Source organism: Hylobates moloch, unplaced genomic scaffold (genome assembly GCF_009828535.3).
Source record: "Hylobates moloch isolate HMO894 unplaced genomic scaffold, HMol_V3 SCAFFOLD_8, whole genome shotgun sequence".
Classification (NCBI taxonomy): domain Eukaryota; kingdom Metazoa; phylum Chordata; class Mammalia; order Primates; family Hylobatidae; genus Hylobates; species Hylobates moloch.
Window position 1 is genome coordinate 9,273,489 of NW_026652283.1, and position 15,546 is coordinate 9,289,034.

General features: G+C 36.5%; 1 protein-coding gene across 4 annotated transcripts in view; it reads left to right on the plus strand.

The window, feature by feature from the left end:
- The window catches only part of CLEC12A (C-type lectin domain family 12 member A), a 124,699-nt gene that overhangs the window by 70,531 nt on the left and 38,622 nt on the right, over positions 1–15,546 (plus strand). For 2 of the 4 annotated variants that reach the window (XM_058442702.1, XM_058442703.1), the window contains exons 3-7: positions 1,608–1,706; positions 2,287–2,475; positions 3,543–3,694; positions 4,982–5,091; positions 7,836–8,363. In XM_058442702.1, coding sequence (XP_058298685.1) covers positions 1,608–1,706; positions 2,287–2,475; positions 3,543–3,694; positions 4,982–5,091; positions 7,836–7,992 — 707 coding nt within the window. In that variant the 3' untranslated portion in view covers positions 7,993–8,363. Of the gene's footprint in view, positions 1–1,607; positions 1,707–2,286; positions 2,476–3,542; positions 3,695–4,981; positions 5,092–7,835; positions 8,559–15,546 lie in introns of those variants that run through there. The other 2 variants (XM_032159586.2, XM_058442704.1) reach the window with 2 other exon arrangements.

A 15,546-nucleotide genomic window follows, 5' to 3' on the forward strand; every position in this document is an offset into this window, starting at 1 on the left:
AAATCTAACTTATTCTGGCTAGAAAAGGCTGTAAATAATGTCTCCTCCTTGTTATTTTAAAAACAAAACAAAAGAAAACAAAACCTTCTTTAACATCATTTTTCACATTGGCCACAATTCTTCTGCCCTTCTGAATATATTCTGTTTTTCAAATAGAAATCTTTTCCTTAAATTATTGTCTTTGAACTTCATGTAATTGCTAGCTGTAATGTTCTTCCTACTGATTTTGCATGCTGGTTCCTATTGTTCATAAGATTTGAACTGCCTGCTCTCTATAACAGCTTAGTTCAAATCTCTGCACAACATAGCCAAATTTGAGATCTTTTCTCCCTTTCTTTCCCTTTCTCCCTGTCTCACTTATGTATCTATTTATCTATTTCCTCCTACAATTAAAATTTTTACCTATGAAAACAGGAACTTGTACATCTTGCTCACTTTGATATTGTTAGCACCCAGGATAATGTCTAATAAATACAAGGCACTCAAAAGATAACTTTTGAATAACTGAGCTTTTTAATAATTGAATAAGTTCATTGAATAAACTTTTGAATAATTGAATACATATATAAATAAGAAAATAATTTTAAGAAAGATAGCACTTGCATTTATAGTTCTAATCTTACATAAAATCTTGAGCATGTAGTTCTTTCAGTAGTAACTATTTTCTAAAGTCTACAGAAGTTAAGTTTTACTATTTACTAGTAATTCTCTCTGGATTTCACAATATTATTGCACCATCAACTATGAGATGTAAGACATAGCTCGGAAGTATAGTAAGATTATTATGGTATCCCTGAATTGGATTTTCTTGAAATATCTAGCTAGTCTTTACCTAATGTGTAATAGCTTTATACATAATGATGATTTAAATAACATAGTCATGATAATAATTCACTCATAAAGTTTATAATTCCTTTTTTTTAAATAGAGAAATGATCTATTCTGGGCTTCAGTATTCACTAAAAAGGAAGTATTCAATAAAAGTTTCTTGCAAAAAAACATGAAAAATATTTTGAAAAATTGCAATAAAAATGGTGTAGATCTGGACTGACTAAGATCAAAAGCTAATGGGAGGACACCCAAAGACATTACAAAGAGACAGCCTATCTTGTTTGTTCTGCAGCTGAATTCTCATAATTACCTGGGGGGATACGTAAACAACCGAAAGTGTTTTTCTTGACATGCCACAATTGTCTACTCAAGCAAAGACTACTCCTATTGGCTTCTCTGTTAATTTCCAGCTACTCACTTTTCCCAAATTTGTACAAACAAAATACACTATATCTAGGTTGATTGGTTTTCTCCATTCTCTGTTATAAATTGTTTTTGCTTATCTGTTTTTTAAAATCGGTCTACCAGTTAACAGCTTCTCTTGCCAGAATCAATTTACATACAAAACAAGTGATTTTGATTTATTCTTGACATATTCTTCAAAAATATTTTTTGAATATTCTTGAATGGCTAGAAAATCCATTTCTTTCCAAAAGGCATTAGGAAATAAAGGTAAAATGAATGAATGAATGAATGAATGAATGAATGAATGAATGAGTAATTCAAATGAAAGTTACACCATTTTTAGGCCTCTCTGTTAATTTTGCTTTCCACAGCACCTCCACCTCCCTCCCGTGTATGGCGTCCAGCAGCCTTGTTTCTGACTCTTCTGTGCCTTCTGATGCTCATTGGATTGGGAGTCTTGGCAAGCGTGTGTATGTACTGCTCCTGTTTTTTTTTTTTTTTTTTTTTTGAGACGGAGTCTTGCTCTGTCGCCCAGGCTGGAGTGCAGTGGCACAGTCTCGGCTCACTGCAAGCTCCGCCTCCTGGGTTCACGCCATTCTCCTGCCTCAGCCTCTCCGAGTAGCTGGGACTACAGGCGCCTGCCACCACGCCCGGCTAATTTTTTTTTGTATTTTTAGTAGAGATGGGGTTTCACTGTGGTCTCGATCTCCTGACCTTGTGATCCGCCCGCCTTGGCCTCCCAAAGTGCTGGGATTACAAGCGTGAGCCACCGCGCCCGGCCTGTACTGCTCCTGTTTTGGTCAAAAGAGAAAGTATCTAGAATTTCAAATATTTAACAACAAAAGTTTATTCCTTGAGTGGAAGATTTATTATAATGACAGGTGATAGGCCCACAAGGAGAACTTACAATGTGGAACTTAGTCTCTTTCCCTCACTGCTGTAGAGGGAAAGTAATTGCTTTCCCTACCCCTTTAATCTTTATACTACTTCTGCAAATGATAAAGGTTGATGGCTCTATTGTGAATTTTTTGTCATTTTTTTAATGTGGAGTTTGCATAACTTTGAAGATAGAAATGAAAAAAACGAACAAACTACAAAACATCAGTGAAGAGCTCCAGAGAAATGTTTCTCTACAACTGATGAGTAACATGAATAGCTCCAACAAGATTAGGAACCTCTCCACCACACTGCAAATAGTAGCCACCAAATTATGTCGTGAGCTATATAGCAAAGAACAAGGTAATCCTGTATTCTCTTGGAGTTATTTATTGGACAATAAACTGAAGCACTGAGTCTCTTAAGAATCATTTTATAATTAGCTAGCAGCCTTTCCCTAGGGAGTCATAATTTGGGGGAAAGAATTACATGTGGTTGATGGAGAATTCATTGATATTTCCATGCAGTTAGAAGAAAAACAGAAAAAGTAATAATAACAATAGGCCCCAAAATTATCAAGAGATAATAGTTACATAATAGAATGTTAGACAAGACAGTTTCTCTAATCTGTCACGTACTATAATAATTCTGGGCACTGAGGTTAATAGAAGATAGGGAGGAAGTGACACCTCTTTACAGGCGACTTCATTCTTAAATTTCAGTCAGTGATTGATAACAAAGTCCATAGAAAAAAATAAATTGAGACTTCACCTTTGGGATCGGGGGAGTTGGTCTTCTAGTGTCTCCATAAGTTTCTATAGTCATGGTTGCTAAAACATACTCCTTTTGCTCCTGAGAAACCTCAAAGTTTCAACATTTCAACAAAGTTCTTCAACAGAGAACAAAAATTAAAGAAGGTGAGATTGGTATAGATAGGTGGGGTTAATTATTACTATATAGAATGTTTCCAGTAATTAGTTTTTATTGTCTTTAAAGAATATAAAAAATAACAAAGAGGAATTGATATAGGAAGATACACTTGACTCCAAGTGCTTAATTTGAAATTTTTTTGTTCAAGTTATGTGTCTGACACATTATGGCGGTATATAAGGAACTAGAATACAGGATTCACTTACTTCCCCTTCGATGTAAAAAGAAGAAACAGCATGTAATCCCAGCTACTTGGGTGGCTGAGGCAGGAGAGTCGCTTGAATCCAGGAGGTGGAGGCTGCAGTGAGCTGAGATCACGCCACTGCACTCCAGTTTGGGCAACAGAGCAAGACTCTCTCAAAAAAAAAAGGGAAAGAGAGAAAGAAAAAGAAAGAAGAATAAACAGCAAATGTGGTCAATGTCACACAGAGAGGAAAGGAAATAATAAGAATTATTATGACTATCAACAAAACCCAAATAAAACTATGTTCTTCTTCCAGAGCACAAATGTAAGCCTTGTCCAAGGAGATGGATTTGGCATAAGGACAGCTGTTATTTCCTCAGTGATGATGTCCAAACATGGCAGGAGAGTAAAATGGCCTGTGCTGCTCAGAATGCCAGCCTGTTGAAGATAAACAATAAAAATGCATTGGTAAAGCCCAGGTGTTTCTACCATCATGCGATAGAGAGGGGTGTGGCATGTTGGGGAAGACTTCAATCAACCCACTCATGATTCTGGTTTATTTCGGTTGGGGTGTGAAGTGACTGAAACTTTGTACACTTATCTCAAGATATCATAGGCAAGGTAAAACATACAAGTTTAGGACCTTAGCATAAGAGGAATATTACTAGCTGACAGGTAGATGAGTATTACAGGGCACCCAGAATCTATAGGTCTGTAAGCATTTCCAAATTAGAATCTAGAATCAAATCTCAGAACATAATTTATAAACATTTATCTAAAAACAGAGGATACGGAGATTATTCCTCAGGGTTAGCAATTCCACAAGAACTACATAGGAGAATATGTTTTGTTTCTACCATTTTGTATTTTTTAATTCACTAAGAGAAATAGGCAACTTATAGTAGGTTAGCATAAAATATGTACAAACAAGAACTGAAGTAAGATGGCACAGGCAAGTGTCAAACAGATATGTTGCACTGAGTCCTTGAATCCCAGGAAAAATGTGTTTTCTAGTAACTTTATTGATTTATTCATTTTCTTAGATTTCCATGTCTAAATAATGTTTCCATGTTACACTTATTACATAGCATTTTTAGTCTCTCAAATAGTAATCATACATTTTTAAGCAAAATTACATTTTCTAAAAGTCTCTGCTTCCCCACAATAAGAAACTTTCATCATCCTTTATAGAAGAGAGAGAAATCAACCCACAATCTCTTCCTCATCAGATCATTCTCAAGTGACCCATTCACAGTTACTTACTCTAGAAAAAATTTTTAAAGGCTGGAATAAGAAAAAAACCTGTTATTTGGCTACAAAATTCTGGACTGGTTCTGAATTCTGTTCTGTAACCACTCACATCTGAGTGTGTGGCATTTTTTTCCTACTCTTTCTGTTTCTATTAACTCTTGTTTATAGCCGTTACCCACCTCCTTTGGCCCTGGACACAATATTTATTGCTCAAATTTTTTAATACTGAACTTGTCATTGTGAACTTTTCATTGACTGTAAATTAAGGTTATACATGGATTAGTAGGGCCTCTCTTCTTGTGAGACCAGCAATGATATTGTTAAAAATATTGAAATTTCGTAGTAAGGAGTACTTTCTTTCAATTTCTTATAATGACATTTAATAGTGGTAGTGCAATGTCCAGTATGTTACCTTAAAACAGCAATTTGTAAGAAATTACATTATAATGTAAAATACAAAAGTAGAAGACTGTTTCTTAAACAGATCATCTGTATTTCCTGTAGGAATTTATAAAATCCCAGAGTAGATCACGTGACTATTGGCTGGGATTATCTCCTGAAAAAGATTACATTTCTGCTGAGAGCGTGGATAATATAATCAACTCCTCTGCCTGGTAAGTGTCTATTCTTGTTAAAATTTTATAGTTGGGTTTGAGTAGAGGTATTTTCCTTAAGAGCACTGTAGATTTAAATTAAAACCAGCTTTAATTGAAATTGCATCCTAAAAGAACCCTTTTCTATCATGCTTCTTTGATGTATTTTCTAATACATAAAGTTACCATAAATGTCTTCTCATAATTTTGACAAGTAACTAACAAAATTACAGCAGCCAAATTATGGAGAACTCTGTAAATAATGTTATCTAAGAAAAATTGTGGAAGCCCAGAAAAGTCACTGGACTAACAAATACTTAATATAGTGCTAAGTTCTAGGGTTCATAGATGAATGAAATATTGATTCATCATTAAAGTTACTTAACCATCAATTGTATGTTTAGGCTGATTGAATTATGCTAGCGATAAAGAGAATATAGTGTGATAAATGCTTCAGTAAGAATACACAGACTAACAAAACATAAATTTTAGCAATGATACTTTTGTTATAAATGACACTTGAAATGGGCATTTTAAAAAGTTTATGGATTTAGGGGGTACAATTGCAATTTTGTTCTATAAATATATTGCATAATGATGAAGTCTGTGTTTTCAGTGTAACCATTACCTGGATAGTGTACACTGTACCCAATAGGTAATTTCTCATTCTTTATTTTCTTCCCACCCTCCTACTTTTTGGAGTCTCCAATGTCTATTATTCCACTTTTTATGTGTATGTGTACATATTAGTTAGCTCCAGTTAAGTGAGAATATGCAGTATTTAAGTTTATGTTCCTGAGTTATTTCACTTAAGAGAATGGTCTCCAGCTCTATCCATTTTGCTGCAAAGTCATGATTTCCTTCTTTTTTATACTTGAGTAGTATTCCTGGTGTATATACCCTAAAAGAAAACACGGTTTCATGTTTTCTTATCCAATAATCCATTGATGGACACTTAGGACAATTCCATGACTTTGCTATTGCAAACAGTTCTACAACAAACATTTGAGTGTAGGTGTCTTTTTTTTAATATAATAATTCCTTTTCCTTTGGTTAGATACCCAATAGTGGAGTTGCTTGATCAAATGGTAATTCCGTTTTTAGTTCTTTGAAAAATTGCCATAGAGTTTACACTAACTTCCATTCTGAAATGGGCATTTTTGAATGAAAAATTTAAAGACTAGTTTAGAAGAGCATTTCAGGTCAAAGAATATACACTTTGGCTTAACACATCACGTATATAGGATACATAAAATAATTTGTGTAGCAAATGAGGAATGTGGTTATAAATATACTATTTTAAGTGGCTTTATATGTTGTATTTGTTCTGCTTATAATGGGAAAAAAATAAAGTCTTTACATATAAATAGTGGCAAATTCCATTTGTATTTTTTAATCTCTGAAATTTGGGAAGCAGAAAATATCAGATGAAGAAAGAAACCAGAGTCTCAACCTGCTGGACACTATTGGAAGTCCACCATTTAACACATGTTTTTAGTATATATTTTTAGCAGGAGACAGCTCTGAGTAACTGTGTTGAGATGCCACCACAAGTGAGTTTAGGCACTCAGATCCCTGCATACTCATCACATTGGGCCATAATGGCAAATAGAATTTTTGTTTTATTTTGTTGTGTTTGTTTGCTTTTTCCTTCAGATAGAAATAGTAAGTGTAGGAGTGTGGGTCAGAAAGACAAGGCAGCCCTACATCTGGTGGTTGGCAATGATAGGATACAATGGGAGATAAGCTATCTACAAATGGAGTAGAGAAGGATATATATTTTAAAGGCCTAATTTGTAGTGAAAGACTAGAGACAAAGGTAATGTGTGTGTCAGGAGAGAGTACAGATGGACTCTTGTTTTGAAAACGTAGAATATGTATGTGTTTGTAATTATTGCAGATGGAATGGTAATCTATAATGGAATGGAAAACATTGTAGATATTTTCAATTATCAAAAAGAAAACTGAAAAAGTATATAATAATTGTATGTATGATATACGTGTGTGTGTGTATATATATGTATATATATCTCTTCACTTTTTAACCCTGTGTTGTTTTGGGGTTTGTTTCTGAAAGGGGGCTGTAATAAATGACATCTGTACTATGTCACCACAAATAAATCTCATTCTTAAACATTTAATTGATGAACTTATTTGCTGGTTGATATCATTATTTTTTTACCCAAGTATTGATGCTAAATTAATCTAAAAGATAATATTTTTAATTTATAAATTTGTTTTTAATGCATAGTCCCTGATCACTAATCTAGTATTTATGTGCTGGTCATTAGAACTTCAGAGTAAAATCTTTTGCAAGTGTCACTTGGAGATGATGTTGAACTTAAGGTGTCATATACCTCAGGTGAATTCCTGACTTTGATGATTATAAAAAGCACTTGAGGGAGAAAGGGTCCAAGACTTACTACTGGGCCAGTTAGACTAGAGAATCTTATGGAATGGTATTATTCCAAATTATATTATATATGAAGGGGCTGGGGTGCTAAGTCTGTAAGCGAAGTATAGCAAATATCAGATGTTAGAAAGTGGAAAAAGCAGGGAGAAATAAAGCAGTATTTGACATTGCATATGTGTCAACATAAACAATTAACTCGGACATTCTTGATACTCTGAACATTAAATTAGATTTAGTTTAAACAATGCAGAGTCTAGGGCAATAATATCATGTTGGAAGTGCAATTTTTTTTTCTGTGAATATGTTTCAAATATTTGACTTGCCAAGTGTAATTCTTTACTTTCTCTTTCAGGGTTATAAGAAACGCACCTGACTTAAATAACATATATTGTGGATATATAAATTATCCATATGTTCAATATTATTACTGCACTTATAAAAAAAGAATGATATGTGAGAAGATGGCCAATCCAGTGCAGCTTGATTTTATACATTTTAGGGAGGCATGAGGCATCAATCGAATACATTTAAGAAGTGTAGGGGGTGGGGGTTCTAGGCTATAGGTAAATTTAAATATTTTCTGGTTGATAATTGGTTGAGTTTGTCTGAAGACCTGGGATTTTATCATGCAGATGAAACATCCAGGTAGCAAGCTTCAGAGAGAATAGATTGTGAATGTTAATGCTGGAGAGGTATAATGAAGCATGTCCCACCTCCCACTTCCCATCATGGCCTGAACCCTGGAGGAAGAGGAAGTCCATTCGATGGTTGTGGGGGGCCTTCGAATTTTCATTTTCATTTACATTCTTTCCCTTCTGGCCAAGATTTGCCAGAGGCAACATCAAAAACCGGCAAATTTTAATTTTGTCCCATAGCGTTGCCAGGGTGGCATGGCTCCCCATCTCGGGTCCATCCTATACTTCCGTGGGACTCCCTATGGCTGAAGGCCTTATGAGTCAAAAGACTTACAGCCAATTGATTGTACTAGCTCAGATAAGAATGGATGTGGACATGCACTTATTACCTCTTAAAATTATTATTTTAAGTAAAAGCCAATAAACAAAAATGTAAAGGCGAGTTACGAGACTGATTTATTTTTAACTTCTGTGTGTTGAGCTACTGTAAGCTTGGCTTTTGTTAAAGACCTACAGCAATTAGCTGTGCAAACGTAAGCATTGTTCTGAAAAGAAATATATATATAGATATGTTTATCTTCATAACTCATAACCAGGAGTATTATACCCAAGAGGCTTTGTTACGAGGTATTTTTTATCCTGTTAGTAAATATTTTCCTGTAATTCTATAATAAGCAAAAAAATTTTCATGGTTGGGGTAGATGCAAAAATGACACATAATCATTTAGAAAGCAACTAAACTTGTTTTACCAGCTGTTTAGGCATTTTTGTACCCCTCCTTGGTTTGGAGGTTTGACCTTGACCTAATTTTGTTCTTTAAAACCAGCCCTTACAATCTTATGCCCCTTCCTCTTCTGTGACAGTAGCTGGGCCTAGAGGGAAGGGTGCTGGTATAGTTTTTGCAGCAGAACATTCTCAGTGAAATACAGATCCTGGCTCAGTGGGATGCCAAAATGAGGGAGAGCCACATCTCTGATCTTCAAAATATCATGATTTGGGTTTTCTTGGAAGTAAAACAAGAAGAGATAAATAACATTTGTAGTTTGATAATTAAAAGAGTAATTTGTGTGTCAGAACAGAAAAAGGAACTTATTCCATTAGGGTACCAACTAAAAATAGGAAGAAAAATTATAATCTGGTACTCGCTAGTGGATTACTGTAGCCAAAAAATAATGTTTCAGTCTCCACTCAAAAAAAAAAAAAAAAAAAAAAAGGTTAGGGCTGAAAGTGAGTATTAAGTGATTTCCTTTGAAGCAATTCCTTTAGCCCCCCCCTTTTTTTCTATTAAAGAGAAATTATAACAAGACCAATTTGTGTGCAAAATAAGTTTTAGGCTTATTATACTTGGCCTGGTAATTTTGCATAAAATGCAGCAAGGGTTGGATATGGTGGCTTATGCCTGTAATCCCAGCACGTTGGGAGGCCAAGGCAGGTGGATTGCCTGAGGTCAGGAGTTCAAGACCAGACTGGCTAACATGGTGAAATCCCGTTTCTACTAAAAATACAAAAATCAGCCGGGCGTGGTGACACACGCCTACAGTCCCAGCTACTCGGGAGGCTAAGGCAGAAGAATCGCTTGAACCCAGGAGGCAAAGGTGCCAGTGAGGTGAGATCGCACCTCTGCACTCCAGCCTGGGTGACAGAGCAAGACTCCATCTCCAAAAAAAAAATTAATTAATAAAAAATGCACCAAGAATTGATTGGCCATATAGGCTTCTTTAAGTTGACTTTGACTGAACTTTACCTAAAAATATGCTATTTTAGTTAAAGCCTTAGTAAAATAACCAGTGTCTCAAATTATTTTGTTTAAAAGATGCTTTTTGAATTTATGCAAATAACTATACTGTCATAAAATCACAATCCAAATTTTAGAACTCAAAGAGAAATATAAATTTGCTTACGAAAACATACTTCACTCAAATAACTCAAAAGAAAAAGATTTTATTGACCCTGCTTTAACCAGAGCAGGAGCTTTCAAACAATGTTTGTTTATTTGGGAAATGCCATTTACAAGCCAACAGCTCATGAAAGCTGTCTATCAGGCATGGCAGAATCTAGGAAAGAGGCCCCCTACTTATCAGTATTTTCTCCTAATATCCTCAGGTAGCAAGATTCTATGTAAATCATTTTTATTTTTTTATGGAACTCTTTTGGGCACCATCGTTTTTATTAGCATAGGGGTAGCTTCAGTTACAATTCCATAGCAAGGCAGTAAATGCCTCTCAGGTGGAAATTCTCAATTCAATATTGTCATTGGGAAGTATTTACAGTTTTTTGCCATCAGCCCCAATAAATGTGCCACAAATGGCTATGAAGTGGAGTATTTGTCCTGACTAGCACTCTAGCTTCTACCCAATACTTTGTGGGCTCAGGCAATTTTACTAGTTCCCATTCAGCATGTTCAATTAACATTTACTAAAAGAGCAGATTTATATGCCTTCAGCTTTACAGTACTAGAAAGGGGAAACATCTCTCAGTCTGATGTAGTACCCATTTTCAAATGACATTTAGGTAAAGGGCTTACAACTATCTTCGATAAAATTTGTTTAAACATCTTAAATTTTATAATTCTATTAACCTCGATGTTTTTGGTTTTTTTTGTTTTGTTTTATTCTTAGCCCCAGATCATTTTACCTCTTCTTTCTTTTATTTATTTATTTTTGAGACAGAGTCTCGCTCTTGTCACCCAGGCTGGAGTGCAGTGGCGTGATCTCGGCTCACAGCAACTTCTGCCTCCTTGGTTCAAGCGATTCTCCTGCCTCAGCCTCCCAAGTAGCTGAGATTACAGGTGCCCACCATCACACCTGGCTAATTTTTGTATTTTTAGTAGAGATGGGGTTTCACCATGTTGCCCAGGCTGGTCTTGAACTCCTGACCTGAGGTGATCCACCAGCCTTGGCCTCCCAAAGTGCTGGGATTACAGGCGTGAGCCACTGTGCCAGGCCTATTTTATCTTTTCTGGTGAAAAAGGTTTTGGGTTCCCAGCAGGGAGTTGCATCTATAAGACCTATAAGGAACAGCAAATTTGATAAGGCTTCTTAAACAGTCCTATGATTCTGTGGGAGGGGCACCAATGTAAAAGGGGCTCCCTGAACCCCAAAATTTACCTTGACCTGGGTAATAGGCATATTTGCTGAGAGGATAACCCAGTTATCATAAAACCAGTCCAACATGGTTTTCATGTGAAGCATATTAACTTCTTCACCTGGGGTGCTTAACTTGGTATTTTATAGGGAAAGTTGGGCAATCACTGCTGATATGGTTTGGCTGTGTCCCCACCCAACTCTCATTTTGAATTGTAGCTCTCATAATTACCACGTGTTGTGGGAGGGACCTGGTGGGAGATAATTGAATCAGGAGGGCAGTTTTCCCCCATACTGTTCTCATACTAGTGAATATGTCTCATGAAATCTGATGGTTTTACAAGGGCAAACTACTTTCACTTGGTTCTCATTCTCTCTCTTTCTTGCTGCAATGTGCAACGTGACTTTTGCCTTCCCCCATGATTGTGAGACCTCCCTAGCCACATGGAACTGTGAGTCCATTAAACCTCTTTTTCTTTATAAATTACCCAGTCTTGGGTATGTCTTTATTAGTAGCATGAAAATGAACTAATACAATAAATTGGTACCAGTAGAGTGGGGCAGTGCTTGTAAAGATACCCAAAAATGTGGAACCAACTTTGGAACTGGGTAGCAGGCAGAGGTTGGAACAGTTTGGAGGGTCCAGAAGAAGACAGGAAAATGTGGGACAGTTTGGAACTTCATAGAGATTTGTTGAATGGCTTTGACCAAAATGCTGATAATGATATGGACAATGAAATCCAGGCTGAGATGGTCTCAGATGAAGATGAGGAACTTGTTAGGAACTGCAGTAAATGTGACTCTTGCTATGTTTTAGGAAAGAGACTAGCAATATTTTGTCCCTGCCCTAGAGATTTGTGGAACTTTGAGCTTGAAGGAGATAATTTAGGGTATCTGGCAGAAGAAATTTCTTTTTTTTTTTTTTTTTGAGACGGAGTCTCACTCTGTTGCCCAGGCTGGAGTGCAGTGGTGCAATCTCGGCTCACCGCAAGCTCCACTTCCCGGTTTCACGCCATTCTCCTGCCTCAGCCTCCCGAGTAGCTGGGACTATAGGCACCCGCCACCACGCCCGGCTAATTTTTTGTATTTTTAGTAGAGAAGGGGTTTCATCGTGTTAGTCAGGATGGTCTCGGTTTCCTGACTTCATGATCCACCTGCCTCGTCCTCCCAAAGTGCTGGGATTACAGGCATGAGCCACCGTACCCGGCCAATAGAAGAAATTTCTAAGCAGCAAAGTATTCAGGAGGTTACTTGGGTACTGTTAAAAGCATTCAGTTTTAAAAGGGAAACAGGGCATAAAAGTTTGGAAAATTTGCAGCCTGAAGATGTGATGGAAAGAAAAACCCATTTTCCAAGGAGAAATTCAATGCAACCCGGCTGCAGAAATTTCCGTAAATAAAAAGGATCCAAATGATAATCACCAAGACAATGGGGAAAATGTCTCCAGGGCACGTCAGAGGCCTTCACAGCAGCCCCTCCCATCACAGGCCCTGAGTCCTAGGTGGAAAAAACTGGTTTTGTGGGCTAGATCCAGGATCCCCCTGCTCTGTGCAACCTAGGGACTTGGTGCCCTGCATCCCAGCCACTCCAGCCATGGCTAAAAGGGGTCAAGGTACAGCTTGGGCTGTTGTTTCAGAGGGTGTAAGCCTCACGTATTGGCAGCTTCTATGTGGTGTTGAGACTGTGGGTGCACAGAAGACAAGAATTGAGTTTTGGGAACCTCCACCTAGATTTCAGAGGATGTATGGAAATGCCTGGATGCCCAGGAAGAAATTTGCTGTAGAGGTGGGGCCCTCATGGAGAACCTCTTCTAGGGCAGTACGGGAGAGAAATGTGGGGTTGGAATCCCCATACAGAGTCCCTACTGGGGCACTGCCTAGTGGGGCTGTGAGAAGGGGGCTGTGGCCCCTTGCAAGTCTGAAATACCACAGGGCAGTCAAACACACTATTCATTTTGGCCGATTTCTCCTATTTGGAATGGCTGTATTTATCCAGTGCCTGATGGTTTTATAAGGGCGAACTACAATACCCTCATTGTATCTAAGAAGTAACTAACTTGCTTTTGATTTTACTGGCTCATAGGCAGAAGGGATTTGCCTTGTCTTAGATGAGACTTTGGGCTGTGGACTGTTGAGTTAATGCTAAAATGAGTTAAGACTTTGGGGGACTTTTGGGAAGACATGATTGATTTTGAAATGCGAGGACATGAGATTTGGGAGGTCCGGGGATGTAGTGATATGGTCTGGCTGTGTCTCCACCCAAATCTAGTCTTGAATTGTAGCTCCCATAGTTCAACATGATGCAGGAGGGGACCTGGTGGGAGATAATTAAATCTTGAGGGTGGTTTCCCCTATACTGTTCTCACGGTGTTGGATAAGTTGCACAAGACCTGATGGTTTTATAAGGGGAAACCCCTTTTGCTTGGTTCCCATTCTCTCTCTTGCCTACTGCTATGTAAGATGTGCCTTTTGCCTTCCACCATGATTGTGAGGCCTCCCCAGCCATGTGGAACTGTGAGTCCATTAAACCTCTTTTTCTCTGTAAATTACCCAGTCTCTGGCATGTCTTTATCAGAAGTGCAAAAATGAACTAATACACCTTCACAGGGCAAACAGACTTTACAGTGGCATTTTTTTTTCTGGTTTACTAGGCCAGTTGTTCTCTTAAAAATAATCTCCTGTGCATTTGGGTCACATGTACTTATTAGTGATTGTTTAGTAGTGAGCTGTGGGTCTTGCATCAATCCAAACAAGCTTTCAAATTCTGTAGCATTTAAAATTAAGAATTTTGTCCTTAAAATGGTTATTTTCACAATTCATTATGGTAAAGATTTTTTTAAAAAGTTGAGTGATACTAATCTACAAAATAAAACAATTCCTTTACATTATACCCTCTGGTTTTGAATAGTTACTTGATTTTCCTCTTCCCCCATATCAACTATTTTCTTGGCAACCACAGGGCTGAGAGTTCACTTTTGCTCCCCTGGCTTCTTTGTTTAAATTTATTTATTTAGTTTTATTTGTACAATTTTTCCTTCATTTTAAAGCAACTCTTAAATAGTTTAACTAGAACAAAAACACAATTATTTTCTTTCTTAATCAAAATTGACATCCTTATGTTTTATAAACTTCACCAAAAACATATCTTATACTCCTATTATTTTAACTCTTAAAATATTTTTAACTATATTAACTCTAGTAATCCAAATTGCTAGTGAAAAAAATAAAGAAGATTTAATCATTATGTTAGGATTTTAAATTACTGGACAAAATTTTCAGATTAAATTTACTGAATTAATTTTACCAAAGATTACTAAGGTTATGTAGCTTCTACCAGTCCAGTAAGCATTTATTTATTTGTTTATTTATTTTTAATTACTTGATTAGAGCTTCTTCATGTAGTTAGGTAATGAAATATCACTTTCACATGAAATATATAAAGATAGAGATATAATAGACATGCAGAATAAAAGACAAGTCCAAAAGATATTTCATTTGCCTGTTTTTCAAAAAAAGAATTCTCTCTCTTACATTAGATAATTAATAGAAGTTACAGGAGACAACAAAAGATAGAATGAACATCCAATGCCTTTTTAAAAGAGAAAAAGGTGAAATTCTGAGATATCAATCTGAAGAATGTCAAAGAGACAGATTATAAAATTTAAAAGTTAAAAACTTCTTGCATTGAGAAAAGTCAATATTTTAACAAAATCTTGTTTTACCAATTAATTTTATATTATCTATTTTTAAATCAAAGACCCATCTCTGGAAAGACTATTGTAATTTCTCCTTAATCATAGCCAACTGAATTATACAACTCTCTTTAAAAATTTTTCTTTTTTAGAATAAGCACTATGTGGTGCTGAGAAGAATGTATAGTCTGTTGATTTGGGGTGGAGAGCTTTGTAGATGTCTATTAGGTCTGCTTGGTCCAGAGTGAGTTCAAGTCTAAATATCCATGTTTATTTTCTGTATCGTTGATCTGTCTAATATTGACAGTGGGGTGATAAGGTCTCCCACTATTATTGTGTGGGTGTCTAAGTCTCTTTTTAGGCCTCCTAGAACTTGCTTTATGAATCCAGGTGCTCCTCTATTGGGTGCATATATATTTAGGATAGTTAACTCTTCTTGTTGCATTGATCCCTTTACTTATATAATGCCCTTCTTTGTCTTTTTTGATCTTTGTTGGTTTAAACTCTGTATTATCAGAGACTAGGATTGCAATTCCCACCTATGAGTGAGAACATGCGGTGTTTGGTTTTTGGTCCTTGTGATAGTTTGCTGAGAATGATGGTTTCCAGCTTCATCCATGTCCCTACAAAGGACATGAACTCATCATTTTTTAT